The sequence below is a fragment of the Staurois parvus genome, unplaced genomic scaffold (genome assembly GCF_062004578.1).
Source record: "Staurois parvus isolate SC_StPar_1 unplaced genomic scaffold, SC_StPar_1.0 ptg001200l, whole genome shotgun sequence".
Classification (NCBI taxonomy): Eukaryota; Metazoa; Chordata; class Amphibia; order Anura; family Ranidae; genus Staurois; species Staurois parvus.
In genome coordinates this window covers 2277617-2291688 of record NW_028318996.1, presented here as the reverse complement: position 1 = coordinate 2291688, position 14072 = coordinate 2277617, and the positions used below count along the sequence as shown (strand labels likewise).

Below are 14072 nucleotides of genomic sequence, written 5' to 3'. Positions count from 1 at the left end.
ACATGGTGGATGGTTAATCCATCATGTCTACAAGAGTAGACATGATGGATTAACCAGTTGATACCCCATGGGCGTTGAAGAGTTCAGTACCCCTTGTTCTGACTGTACACCATCCGTCACATTCTACAAGTGCAGATTAACCATTTGAATATCAGCATTGTATGGAAAATTTCACTACAATCAATGGGTTAAGGCAAGTTCGCAGCCAACATGTTGTTTTTAAAGTGATATTACACTCTCAGTTTTTAAGCACTTCCAGTAGCTTATTTAATCACTTAATGAGTATGCAGCTTCTTCATCTTTTACACCCCGGTCACATCAAAGCCCATTTTGAAATCGTGCGACTTACAGTGAATTTGCACAATTTCAAAATCGGGCGACCTGCCGATTTCATTGCGATTTGCAAGACATCTGATACAGATGTCTATGCAAATTGAAAAAAAAGTAGTGCGGCTCCAACCAAGTCAGAACCGCACCGATATGACCGCTTTAATTGTGGACATATGGGTGCGACTTGGCATACAATTTAAAAGTCACATGGCATGCAAATTGCTTGCCAAGTCACACCCGATGTGACCGGAGGCTTAATCCTTGCCTATGTTCCACTTTAAGCTGGTGTTATAATCACTGCTCCTGCTTTCCTGTTTCAGGGTGACGTCTATCGCTTGCATTGTCCTATGGAGCTACCTTTACATGCAGGGACTGGAGTTGTGTCTCACTACACTGTATGCATCAATACAAATCCATAGGCCCATGGCCTAGAATAGCAAAGCATGTCTCTGCTCCTCCTTCCACCTGCCCCTTTCTACAAGCTAACATATGGGCTTAGACTGCACTGTCCTCTATTAACTCTTTCTTGTGAATACTGGAAGTTGAGGGAAGCAGCACTGAAAATGTAGGAGCCAGCAGCATTGAAAGTTGTAAGCTGCAATTGCTGGGGTAAGAATTTTAATAAATGGTTCATTTTATTGTGCTTAATGTATTAAGCCAAAAATGCTGAAGGTGTAATGCTACTTTAATCTTGGTTGGCCTCCAAAGGGATTTGGCCAGCTAAAAGGGCAAAAAATTACTTTTCCAATCCCCATCCCCATTGTTTTCTTCAATGTTTTGATGTCCCAGTGAATGCCGAAAACCAAAAGGAGATGATGTGATTGACTGCTGAAGTTATCAGAGCCAGTTTACCTCTCAGACGTATTGATGAGACCCTAGTAGAAATAGCAGAGTCTATACATAATAAATCACAGGACACCTGTGCAACCAATCAGATATTTGCTGTTACTGTGTGATATGTACTAGTGTAGTGCTCAACCCCTAAAGGGCCGCTGATTTGGTTCCAAGGTTTTTTTCCCTGAGTAGGTGATCTAGCAGTTAGACCAGTGTTTCTCAACCTTTTTTTAGTCAAGGCACCCTTTAAAATTATGGACAGTCCCAAAGCACCCTTTAACATTATGGACAATCTTGAGGCACCCCATTGGATAACTGGATGCCTCCTTCCAATATCTTCCAGACACCTCTCCTGTGAATTCTCCAGACCAGATCTCTAAAAGAAGCCACTCAGTCAGCTCTAGCAAAGTTCAGTAGAATAGGCATAGCTTGGGACCTCAATGAGAACAGAGAAAAGCACAGCTGGACTACCCAGACGATCAGCAGCCCTTTAAGCTGGGATCTCCCTGGATAGGAACCCTTCTGTTCCAGGCCTCACTATTTATGTTCCTTCCCAGCCACCATCTGGGCACCCTCCCACAAGGATTGGCTGGAACCACATAAATATTCAGGCTGCTAATTTGACTCTCCCAGCCCACTACTTTCCAGAACCGTTCAGATGGCAGGGGGAAGCAATGAAATCTGCAACCATTGAGACACAGAACAGCCCAAAATAATCACTCAACTGATTAAATTTGCCTGGCATAACTAGCAACCCAACTAAGAGGGGGCTATAGTAGAATAATGAGCACAATGTCCTTTGTTCTGTTGCTGTGTGATTTCTGTGTGCTCTTTTTTACAACATTAGATCTGAGACATCCCCCCCTCAACATTTGATTTCCTGTTGATCCTGCCAGAAGATCTGCTATTTGTCCTCTTCCTGTAACAGGGTAACAGCATTATTCGTTCTACGGCGCTAACCCACAGCACTGTGAGGACAAGGAAATCAGACCTCAGTAACATAGCAAAAATGTCTGAGCTGTGGCAAGATTCCTGTGGATTCCTGCAGCTGGATGTACAGGTGGATGTGGACAAATGTAGCCAATAAAGCTGGCCATAAACGTATAGATTTTCGTTGAAGAATTTTCATTTCAAGAATATTGGTTTGATTTTCTAATCGTTAATGGGGTCAAATTGATGTTTGTTTTCGCCAGCAGTGACGGGAAAAGTAGAAGGGGCAGGAAGGAAAATTTTTCTCAATCAAACAAATTTTTGGCCACTGTATGTGGTCATCGTTCAGAAATTACATTCATTTTAAACTTGAATGTAAAATGCAAAAGACAATTTTAGAACAGCATTCATCCATTCACCGAATGTTCAAAGAATTTTCGTACGACTTTTCTTGCGAATATTCTCGGCCGAAAATCTACAGGTGTATGGCCAGCTTAAGTCTGTACAAAGCAATGACAGGCCATTAGTGACTACAGCTGGTGGCTGCTGTTCAAATGTAATCACACAGCCCATCTCCAAGATACGCCCGTTCCTAACCTTGGAAACCACTAAGCAACTCATTCACTCCCTTGTTATATCTCGCCTTGACTATTGTAACTCCCTCCTCATTGGCTGACCTCATCGCAGGCTATCCCCTCTTCAGTCTACCATGAATGCTGCTGCCAGACTCATCCACCTTACTAACCGTTCTGTATCTGCCAATCCTCTCTGCCAATCCCTCCACTCAGTGTCCTCCACCCCTCTCTGCCAATCCCTCCACTGGCTTCCCATTGCCCAACGGATAAAATTCAAAACACTAACAATAACATATAAAGCCATTTATAACTCTGCCCCAAATTACATCAACGATCTTGTCTCTAAATATTGCCCAAACCGTACTCTCCACTCCTTGCTTGTCCTCCTACTCTCTAGCTCCCTTGTCTCCTCCTCCCATGCTCGTCTCCAGGACTTCTCCAGAGCTTCCCCCATCCTCTGGAACTCTCTACCCCAATTTATCAGACTATCACCTACTCTGCTCATATTTTAGGCGATCTCTGAAAACCTATCTCTTCAGGGAAGCCTATCCTTCCCTCAGCTAATAATGGAATCTTCTACTCTTCCAACCAGTCCACCCCCACAGTGACTACCTTTTGTACCACTAGCCCCTCCCTCCTAGATTGTAAGCTCCGAGGAGCAGGGCCCTCCTATCCCTCTTGTATTGAACTGTATTGTTACTGTATTGTCTCCCGTTATATTGTAAAGCGCTGAGCCAACTGTTGGCGCTATATAAATCCTGTATAATAATAATAATAATAATAATCACACAGCCAGGATTTACCTGTGGGTATAAATGATCACACTTGGATGCAAGCAGTTTATGTCCAGGGATGATCATCTGTCATTAGTTGCAGGTAACCGCTCCACATGGGGTTACTTCCAGACCACAGTGGACAACTGCTACCTCAGCTGCACCTCAGTAGGACATGTTGCGTCCAAAGAATTTCAGCACAATTCAACGCCGGTCAGATGCAGCCTATGACCTGCCATGTGCAGCAGTCAATTAAAGCCAATAGGAACTTGCTAACCTGCATTTGATGAGTGTTCCAAACTAATGTCGACTACAAGAAAACAATGCCCATTGTATGGTTTATACCAACCCTTGTAACTGTCACTTTAGCTGGACAGCTTGGCCCTCAGGTAATGTAGAAAAAATATATCTGCAGCTATGTGACAAAAAAATAGAATTCATATACTGAATAGTATTATAACTCCATATTGTTACCATATTTTTCTCCCTTTAGTGGGCCTTTAAGTGGCTCTCCTGTTGTCACATCCTAGTGACAGTATAAATTGCAGTGTCTGTACACAGATGTAGTTTTGACGTTGGGGCGTGTCCTTTGTATGATATGTGTTCTGTAAGTGAAGTCACCCTGTCTGTATGTACATACATTCCTCGTATCTCCCAGAGATTAGGACAAATCTCTCACCCCCCCCTCCACTTCCGCACACAATGTCTTCCACATGTCTGTACAGTTTCAGGATGTGATCCCCAGGGATGCCAGGAGTAAATCACAATTGCTCAATATTACCACTTCTCAATTTACCAATTGTGGAAATAATTTGGTTACAGATCTTGTCAGCCTCCTCTCTTAACTCTTTCCTCTCCCTGTAGGTCACGTCTTCAATATGCCACATGACAATGTCAAAGCCTGTGAGGAGGTGTTTGGAAAACTCAAAGAGAATCACATGATGTCACCCACATTGATCCAGATTGACCGAGCCAAACCCTGGTCAGGGTGCAGTGCCGCCATCATCACCGACTTCTTAGACAGCGGGCATGGTGAGTCAAGTATGCTTCTACCACAAAGTGCAGTTCAAGGGAACACTGGTACTGTAACAATGAGGGGTGCATTGGGTCCTGTAGTGTAATAAATGGAGGGGTACAATGGTACCTGAACAGTGACAAGTGAGGGGTGCAATGGGTCCTGTAGTGTGATATATGGAGGGGTACAATGGTACCTGAACAGTGACAAGTGAGGGATGCAAAGGGTCCTGTACTGTGGTAAATGGAAGAGCACAATATTGCCTGTACAGTGATGGAGGGGGATGCACTTGTACTGAGATAGGCGATGGGTACACTGGCACCTCTAAAGTGATAGATGAGAGTAAATGGCACCTCCAGAGAGACAAGTGAGGGGTACACTGGGTACAGTACAGTCATAGATGGGGGGGGGGGTTGGGGGGGTACACTGGTGTCTGTTCCCTATTTAGTGATAAATAGGGGATATACTGACACCTTTACAGTAAAAGATAGGGGTACACTGGCGCTTATACAGTGATATATAGGGGGTACACTGACACCTGTAGAATAATAGATGGGGGGTACACTGACGCCTATGCAGTGATGGATAGCGGGTTCACTGACACATGTACAGTGAGAGACAGGAGGTACACTGAAATCTGTACCGTGATAGGTAAGTGGTATACTGACATCTGTACAATAACAGATGGGGGGGGGGGGGGTTACACTGACATCTGTACAGTAATAAATGGGAGGGGGGGAAACTGACACTTGTACAGTAACATATGGGGTACACTGACATCTGCACAGTAATATATGGGGGGGGGGGGTACAGTGGTGCCTGTACAGTTATAGGTGAGAGCACACTAACGCCAGAACAGATAGGTGTGGGAAGAGGCATAACTAGAACCTTCAGGGTCCCTGGTGAGAAACCATGAAGGGCCACACTGACCTTGGCTGGGGCCCTTCTTTCCGAGCTCGGGCCCAGAGCCCTTCCCACTAATCCTGGGGCCCTTCACTCCCATTGCAGGACCCTTTATTACAGTGGAACCCATTCTCATGTTCTGCAGCAGGCCCCCTTCCTGCTATCTTGGGCCTCCCCCACATGGTGGCGGAACACCAGGGCCCGACTTCAAGTGCAACCTTTGCGACCCTGGTAGTTCCACCACTGGTGTCAGTAGAACTGTGAATGGTGTCAGTCAGTAGAGAAGTGAATGGTCTCAGTATGGCAGTGGACTTTGTCAGTAATGCAGTGGACTTGGTCAGTAGAGCAGTGAACGGTGTCAGTATGGCAGTGAACTTTGTCAATAGAGCAGTGAACGGTGTCAGTGCGGCAGTGAACTTTGTCGGTAGGGCAGTGGACGTGGTCAGTAGAGCAGTGAACAGTGTCAGTACGGCAGTGAACTTTGTCAGTAGGGCAGTGGACGTGGTCAGTAGAGCAGTGAACCGTGTCAGTACGGCAGTGAACTTTGTCAGTAGGGCAGTGGACGTGGTCAGTAGACCAGTGGACACTGTCAGTATGGCAGTAGACTTTGTCAGTAATTTCTTATTTTTGTTATTTTATATTTTTAGTATTTTTTACTATTTAATTTTATTTTATTTTTTTTTTAAATTTTTAGGACCCCCCCATGGGGGAAGGGGGGGCTTTGGTGAAATATCAGGGGTCTAAACAAAAACAGAGAAAGGATATTGAGGATGCAGCTCTCAATCTCCATCTCTACAGCATCAACTGCTCAGAATGAATGGACAGGAATATCTCTGTACAGAGCTTCCCTTTCATTTACAAACTGAAGCACAGTAAAAACAGTTTACTAAGCTTCAGTTATGAACGAACACGGTGATCGGTACAGATCACTGACTGTGTCTATCAATAAAAGGAGGGGACCAGTAAATGACATATTTACTGGCCCCTTTCCCCACTCTCCATCCTGAAAGCATCCAACTCAGAGGGAGAAGGGGGGAGATCAGGATAGCACACAGGGGCACGGCTGGAGCAGCAGAAAACTAGTAACCTGGCTAGGACGGGTGACCTCCTATCTTGGTCAACAACCAGATATGACAGGGGAACCGCATAGGCCCCCTGAAGCATGAATTGCGACCCCTATAGTTATGTCTCTGGGTGCAGGGTACACTGGCACCTTTAAAGGTAGTGGTGGAGGTACACTGGCACTTGTACAGTGATAGGTAAGGGATTTACTGGCACCCGTTCCCTGTTCAGTTATAGCTAGGGCTGCACTGACACCTATATAGATGGGGGATACACTGGCACCTGCACAGTGATAGGTAAAGGGTACACTGACATCTGTACAGTAATATATGGGGGTACACTGACACCTGTACAGTGACAGATAGGAGGTACACTAACATCTGTAGAGTAATAGGTGAGGAGTACACTGACACCTATACAGTGATAGATGGGAGGGGGGACACTGGTACCTGTACAGTGACAGATGAGGGCACACTAGCACCAGAACAGATAGGCGAGGGGTACACTGGCACCTGTAAAGAGATTGTGGTGGAGGTTGGAGGGGGGGGGGTACACTGGCACCTGTTCCCTGTTCATTGATAGATGTGGGTACAGTAACACCTATACAATAAAAGATGGGGGGGGTACACTGACATGGGCGAAGTCATGCAAATAATTCCTTTTTTCCCCTCTTTTTATCTATTGGTACATTCAGAGTAGCTCTGTAGTGTAGGGCTTGTGAGTCCAGGGGTACAGTACAATCAATAAGGTCATGGTGGGTCGGTACAAAAGGAACCAAAAAGCCCACCTCTAAACTACAGAATGGCCTTCTTAAGGTATTACACACCCTCTTGGTCTCTTTATAATGGCGTTTCATTCTCTGTTTAGGTGAATGTCTCCTGGATGAGCCAGCAAAGCCTATCACAGTTCCTGATGAGCTCCCTGGAGTGCGTTACAGCCTTAGCCGACAGTGCGAACTGGCATTTGGCCTGGGCTCCAAGCCTTGCCCTTACATGCAGTATTGTACCAAGCTGTGGTGTACAGGCAGAGCCCGGGGGCAGCTGGTGTGCCAGACCCGCCACTTTCCCTGGGCTGATGGTACCAGCTGTGGTGAGGGACGGTTTTGCCTGAATGGAGAGTGTGTGGAGAAGCACAACACTAACCGATATAAGGTGAGAAATAAAGTCATATTATACCAGTAATTTCAATACAAGGAAACATAGTGGGGTCTATTTATAAAAAAAAATAGATGTGCGAATGCCTTAGCATTTGCACAGGTGTTGCAAATAGTCCCTGCAATGTGTATATCAGCCATTCTCAACCAGAGTTCTGTGGCACCCTAGGATTTCTTCAGAAATTCCTTGGGGTTCCTTGCAATGTGACTGATTGTCCTCCCATTTAATGGTTCTTGCATTGTTCTGAAGCCATCACTACTTGCCAGAGCCAGATGCAGGACACCAATGGTCTTTTTAACTGTATGTAAGGGTGGCACTCTGATCACCATTGTAAGAGGGTAATTCTCCCCACTGGCCATCAAGGTAAGTACATTCTTCCCACTGGCCATCAAGGTAAGGGGCATCCTTCCCACTGACCACCAGTGAAATGGTTTTAGCTGGGTTTCCCCAAGACTTGAAATTTATTTCAAGGGTTCCTCTGGGGTAAAAAGGTTGAGAAAGGCTAGTGTATATTATGTATATTTCTTCTGATGATCATCAGCATCATCTAATGTCCACAATGTGGTATTTTCCCGACTGTCGCAGATTTTCACATAAACTAGTCAGACTGAGGCAGCAGAGGGACTGTGCTGTGTGTTTTTGATGGATTTGTGTACTGGATGGTCAGCAAATGGCTAAGACAACATACACAAAAGCATAGAGAATACAGAACAAGCATTGGGATTTACATGACTGTCAGCTCTGGACCAGCATCTCAGTCCAGGGAATAGATGCTGACTCCAGATGATGTCTGGACAAAGATGGCACTATCCTTCTGGGAAGACAGCAAGATGGAGGCATCGGGTTAAACAATTTTAGCATACACTAATTCAACATGAAAAAATATTGGAAGTATCTCCAACAAACCCAGGCCTGACATGATAAAGGGGATTCACATTCCTCTCTGCAATGGTTGTGGTCATATAAGTTTTGGGAGTTTATTTTGTTTATTAATGCTTTGGAGTATAACTATAAGAATTTGTTATAAATAATCCAAGAGCAAAAATCTAGTGAAATACACTTTGGAGATACTTATATACCAATTCATAGGAATGTTCTAGCTTTGCTGACAATTATTCCTCCTGTAACCCAATATTAGCCATTATTTTCAGTGGGAACTGGCAAAGGAGTGTTCCTGGAGTAAACCTTTCCCATGTGTTTCGGGGGTCACAGAGACATAGCTTTTCCTATATACAACAGCGTATGACATATGACATACATCTACACTTCCAGCAAATGCTCCAGGAAAAGATGAGGAGGGTTAATCTCTGTGGATGGGGGTCATTTTTCACCCTGTTACATAACTCCCTTCATATGTCTGAGTAATAGAAACATTTCTTTCCTGTGTCACTGTACAACACTAGATCCAGATACTACAATGAGTGTTCCTTCTCTTCCTTGATTCTGCTAATATAGCAGAAAAAAACTATTTGTGTGTATTATAATACAACAGAGTAGAATATAACGGGGTATTATAATACAGCAAAGAAAAAAACCCTTGGTATTATAGTACAACAGAGTAGAACATGTTAGGGGTATTGTAATACAGATAAGTGGAGCATACCCAGGGTAATATAATACAGCAGAGTAGAACATACCTGGGTAATATAATACAGCAGAGTAGAACATACCTGGGTAATATAATACAGCAGAGTAGAACATACCTGGGTAATATAATACAACAGAGTAGAACATACCTGGGTAATATAATACAGCAGATTAGAACATACCTGGGTAATATAATACAGCAGAGTAGAACATACCTGGGTAATATAATACAGCAGAGTAGAACATACCTGGGTAATATAATACAGCAGATTAGAACATACCTGGGTAATATAATACAGCAGAGTAGAACATACCTGGGTAATATAATACAGCAGATTAGAACATACCTGGGTAATATAATACAGCAGAGTAGAACATACTTGGTTATTATTATACAACAGAGTAGAACATACCTAGGTGTTATAATTCAGCAGAATATAACATAACGTGGTATTATAATACAGCAGGGTATAACATAACGTAGTATTATAATACAGCAGGGTATAACATAACGTAGTATTATAATACAGCAGGGTATATCATAGCGTGGTATTATAATACAGCAGGGTATAACATAGCATGGTATTATAATACAGCAGGGTATAACATAACGTGGTATTATAATACAGCAGGGTATAACATAGCATGGTATTAGAATACAGCAGGGTATAACATAGCATGGTATTATAATACAGCAGGGTATAATGTAGCGTGGTATTATAATACAGCAAGGTATAACATAGCGAGGTATTATATTACCGCAGGGAATAACATATCGTGGTATTGGAATACAGGAGGGTATAACATAGCATGGTATTAGAATACAGCAAGGTTTAACATAGTGTGGTATTAGAATACAGCAGGGAATAATGTGGCATGGTATTAGAATACAGCAGGGTATAACATAGCATGGTATTAGAATACAGCAGGGTATAACATAGCGTGGTATTAGAATACAGCAGGGTATAACATAGCGTGGTATTAGAATACAGCAGGGTATAACATAGCATGGTATTAGAATACAGCAGGGTATAACATAGCGTGGTATTAGAATACAGCAGGGTATAACATAGCGTGGTATTAGAATACAGCAGGGAATAACATAGCGAGGTATTAGAATACAGCAGGGAATAACATTATTAGGTATTATAATACAGCAAGGTATAACATATCCTGGGTTATTAATGGTCGTTTTACTGCTGAGTCTATGCATGTCACTAGAAAAAAAATCTTCCTTGGATGGATCTCTAACAAGCTGTGATCATGCTCACATCTGTTCCTGTTTGTCCTGGCGGTCATTACAATGAGTTATGAGAAGAGAGTATATATCCTGCCCATCATCCTCTCCAGCTGCAACATCAAACACATTTACTACTTTCCACGCGTGTACACTCACATACATGTCTGCTGTGTTTTATAGGCTGAAGACATTAAGGACAGTGCTATGCCCCCCTCGGTCCATGACCCTGAATGTGTGACCTTCTGTATACAGTACTGCTCCTCCTACCATCATAGTGACGGGGTTTCTTCATTTTATACTAATTATTTCACTACCCCAGTCACCCACATTATGGATTACAAGGAGCACTGTGAATGACATGTAATATCACCCCTGGGACCTTTGTACCTTTCCATGTTTCCTCTGATGGTTGTCCTCCTAGTCTGCCCTGTGTCTCATGTATCTACATGGCGGGGACAGACTTTTGGGTTTATAAAGGCAATAGGGACACGTCTAATCTTCGACTTATTGATCCTTAAATGCTAAAAAATGTAATATTTTCCTAAAGTGTGCAGACCAGCATCTGCCGCATACACGTTTACTGTGTTCTTCTCAGGGACGCTGCCAGATCTATTCCCTATAGGGCCGTGGATAGAGGTCTGTACATCTCACTGCCATGAAAGGTAAATATGATCCCTCAGGTGGGATGAGGATGTGTTCCTCTGTGTTCCACAGCAATGTCCTTGGCATCTCCTACAATAAATAAATATCTGTGCCCCTTCTCCTCCTCCTGTGGACTTGCTCACACATGTATGGGGGATTGGGTAATAATGGAGTTATTCCAATAACCCAGCACAACCTCCAGCCTCTATCACACCAACATGTGCTGTGGCATTGTACACTGTACACAGGAGTTCCATGGTCTGTTCTAAGAGTAGCATTGGTGGTGGTGGTGGTGGGGGGTAGAAAATACAGACCATTGTGTAATAATGACATTATGTCTGCTTGGAAATGGTTATCTGTTAATTCTGTATTTTATCCTATATCTAGGTGGATGGGTCCTGGGGGAAGTGGAGCCCATATGGGCATTGCTCCCGGACTTGTGGTGGAGGTGTTCAGCTGGCAAAAAGAGAATGTAACAACCCAGAACCATCCCACGGAGGGGCCTTCTGTGAGGGTCTACGGGTCAAATACAGATCCTGCTTATTATATCCCTGTCCTGATACAGGTGAGTGTCCTCTGTTCAGTGCTATGTATACCATTCCCTCCATACCTGTTCTCAGAACTGCTCTCCCGATACAGGTGATTGTCCACTGTACATCACTGTATATACTGCCCTTACCTCCATACCTGTTCCCTGAACCCTGTCCTGATACAGGGTAATAATCCTGAGTCTCCCAGGCTATTATGCAGAGTGCCCAGCGGGTAACAGTCCTGATATCTCCCGGGGTATTGTGCAGAGTGTCCAACGGGTAATACTCCTACAATCTCCCTGGAGTATTATGCAGAGTGCCCAGCGGGTAATAGTCCCAATATCTCCCAGAGTATTATGCAGAGTGCTCAGCGGGTAACAGTCCTGATATCTCCCGGAGTATTGTGCAGAGTGTCCAGTGGTAGTACTCCTACAATCTCCCTGGAGTATTATGCAGTATTATGCCCCTTGACACGAGCAGCGCTTTGTCTCCAGTGGGTTCAGGGCACGGGAAGCCTAGTGCCCGCGCTGCACCCGCCAGTTGGGTGCGCGGCGACAGATTGGCAGCCCCGCGCCGGAATCCCCTAGCGGGGTGTCACTCCTCTCCCAGCTATATGGCCATAGAGGTGTGAGGTCCGCCGCGTCACTTTCCTCCCATCCTGCGCAGCCTGTCTTCAAATGCTGCGTCAGAATGTGAGGAGTTGACAAGGGGCAGGGGGGGTGAGGTGACCCCTCTCATCCTGTGCAGCCTATCTTCAGGGCTGCGACAGGATGAGGAGAGGGTGACACAGGCACCGGGGGGGGGGGGGGGGGGGGGCAGAAGAGGACCAGGCACTCCGTGACACACACTAAATACTGACCCCCCCCATCTATAACTGACACATTACATACAAACTCCTCCCATCTGTTACTTTCACATTACATACCCCCCCCCCCTACTTACCTAATACTGACACATTACATACGGACCCCTCTCATTTATTGCACAATATACTGTATACTGCCCCCCTCATCTATTACCGGCATATTAAATACTGCCCCTCTCATCTATTACAGACAGATTGCATACTGATCCCTCTTAGCTATTACCAATTCATTACAAACTTACTCCTCCCATTTGTTACTGACACATTACATATGGACCCCTCCCATTTATTGCACAATATACAGTATATTGCCCCCCTCATCTCTTACTGACATATTAAATACTGCCCCTCTCATCTATTACTGACAGATTGCATACTGACCCCTCTTAGCTATTACAAATTTATAACATACTGACCCCTCCCATCTGTTACTGACTCATTATATACTGACCCCTCCTATCTATTACTGACCAGGGGTGGACTGACCAATTGGAACCTCGGGCACTGCCCGAGGGCCCCGGGTCAGTAGGGGGCCCCATGAGATGCCCCTAAACCTTTTTCATAGGCTTTTTTGAGTTTGGGCAAGGACACAGGGGCCCCATGATCCCCTATTGCCCGGGGCCCCATGAGTTGTCAGTCCACCCCTGTTACTGACACATTACATACTGACCCCTCCTCTCTATTACTGACACATCAGTCTATCATTATCTTCAGTGAATTTTCTCCCCCTGAAGTCTGGTAAAGTATACAGAAATTCTGTATTTCAGGTAAAGGCTTCCGGGAGGAACAGTGTGAAGCTTTCAATGGTTACAACCACAGCACCAATCGACTGACATCCACAGTAGGCTGGGTCCCCAAATACTCCGGAGTGTCTCCAAGAGACAAGTGCAAGCTGATCTGCAGAGCCAATGGCACCGGCTACTTCTACGTCCTGTCACCAAAGGTTGGTACCCCGAAGGGCGGCAACTGCACAGATAGGTGTGGTGGAGATATCTGCGTAGAAGTGTAGATGTTTATCTTCTGACATAAGAAGATTGCAGACACTCATCCATAAAGCAGAACTTCACTCTCTCAATCAACATGGACTATTTCTAATCCTTATGCTGCTAGCATTAGTAAATAGATAGGAAAGTATATCATATTTACTGGTTTTTTTTTGTAACATTTCTTCAGTACCATCCTTGTTTCCATACCCATGCAAATTATGTCATACATCCCAGGAGCCTTCAGGAGGGGAGGATGGGTTTTCTCAGCTAAGCACACCCTCCAGCCTGCATAGCCGAGCTAAGGGCAGATGGATTCCAGGAAGTAAATGCTCCATGAACCATCTGACCTTACTCAATTCTGGTGAAAACCAGCATTTGTTTCTGAGTGTCACCACCTTTAGTAGGATGTTTCCACTCCACCTATTGCATTCTCTATAATATACAAGAAATAACATCCAGCAAGGATAGTGGGAGCACATTATGATGGGTACAGCAGATGTACAGACCCAGGTACTCAGTGCAGGGATGGTAGGGACCCCTCATAATAGGTGCAGCAGGTTTAATGACTCAGGAACTCAGCACAGAGATATCCTTAGTGCTCGATACATAGAAAAGACAGATTTGGTTTGGTGAATTGGCCCCAAAG

The 14072-nt window shown here is 44.5% G+C and overlaps 1 protein-coding gene across 1 annotated transcript in view; it reads left to right on the top strand.

Moving 5' to 3' along the window:
* The window catches only part of ADAMTS15 (ADAM metallopeptidase with thrombospondin type 1 motif 15), a 77910-nt gene that overhangs the window by 50727 nt on the left and 13111 nt on the right, over positions 1-14072 (top strand). The window contains exons 3-6 of the mRNA XM_089660074.1: positions 4307-4474; positions 7290-7573; positions 11433-11610; positions 13208-13383. Coding sequence (XP_089516200.1) covers positions 4307-4474; positions 7290-7573; positions 11433-11610; positions 13208-13383 — 806 coding nt within the window. The remainder of the gene's footprint in view (positions 1-4306; positions 4475-7289; positions 7574-11432; positions 11611-13207; positions 13384-14072) is intronic.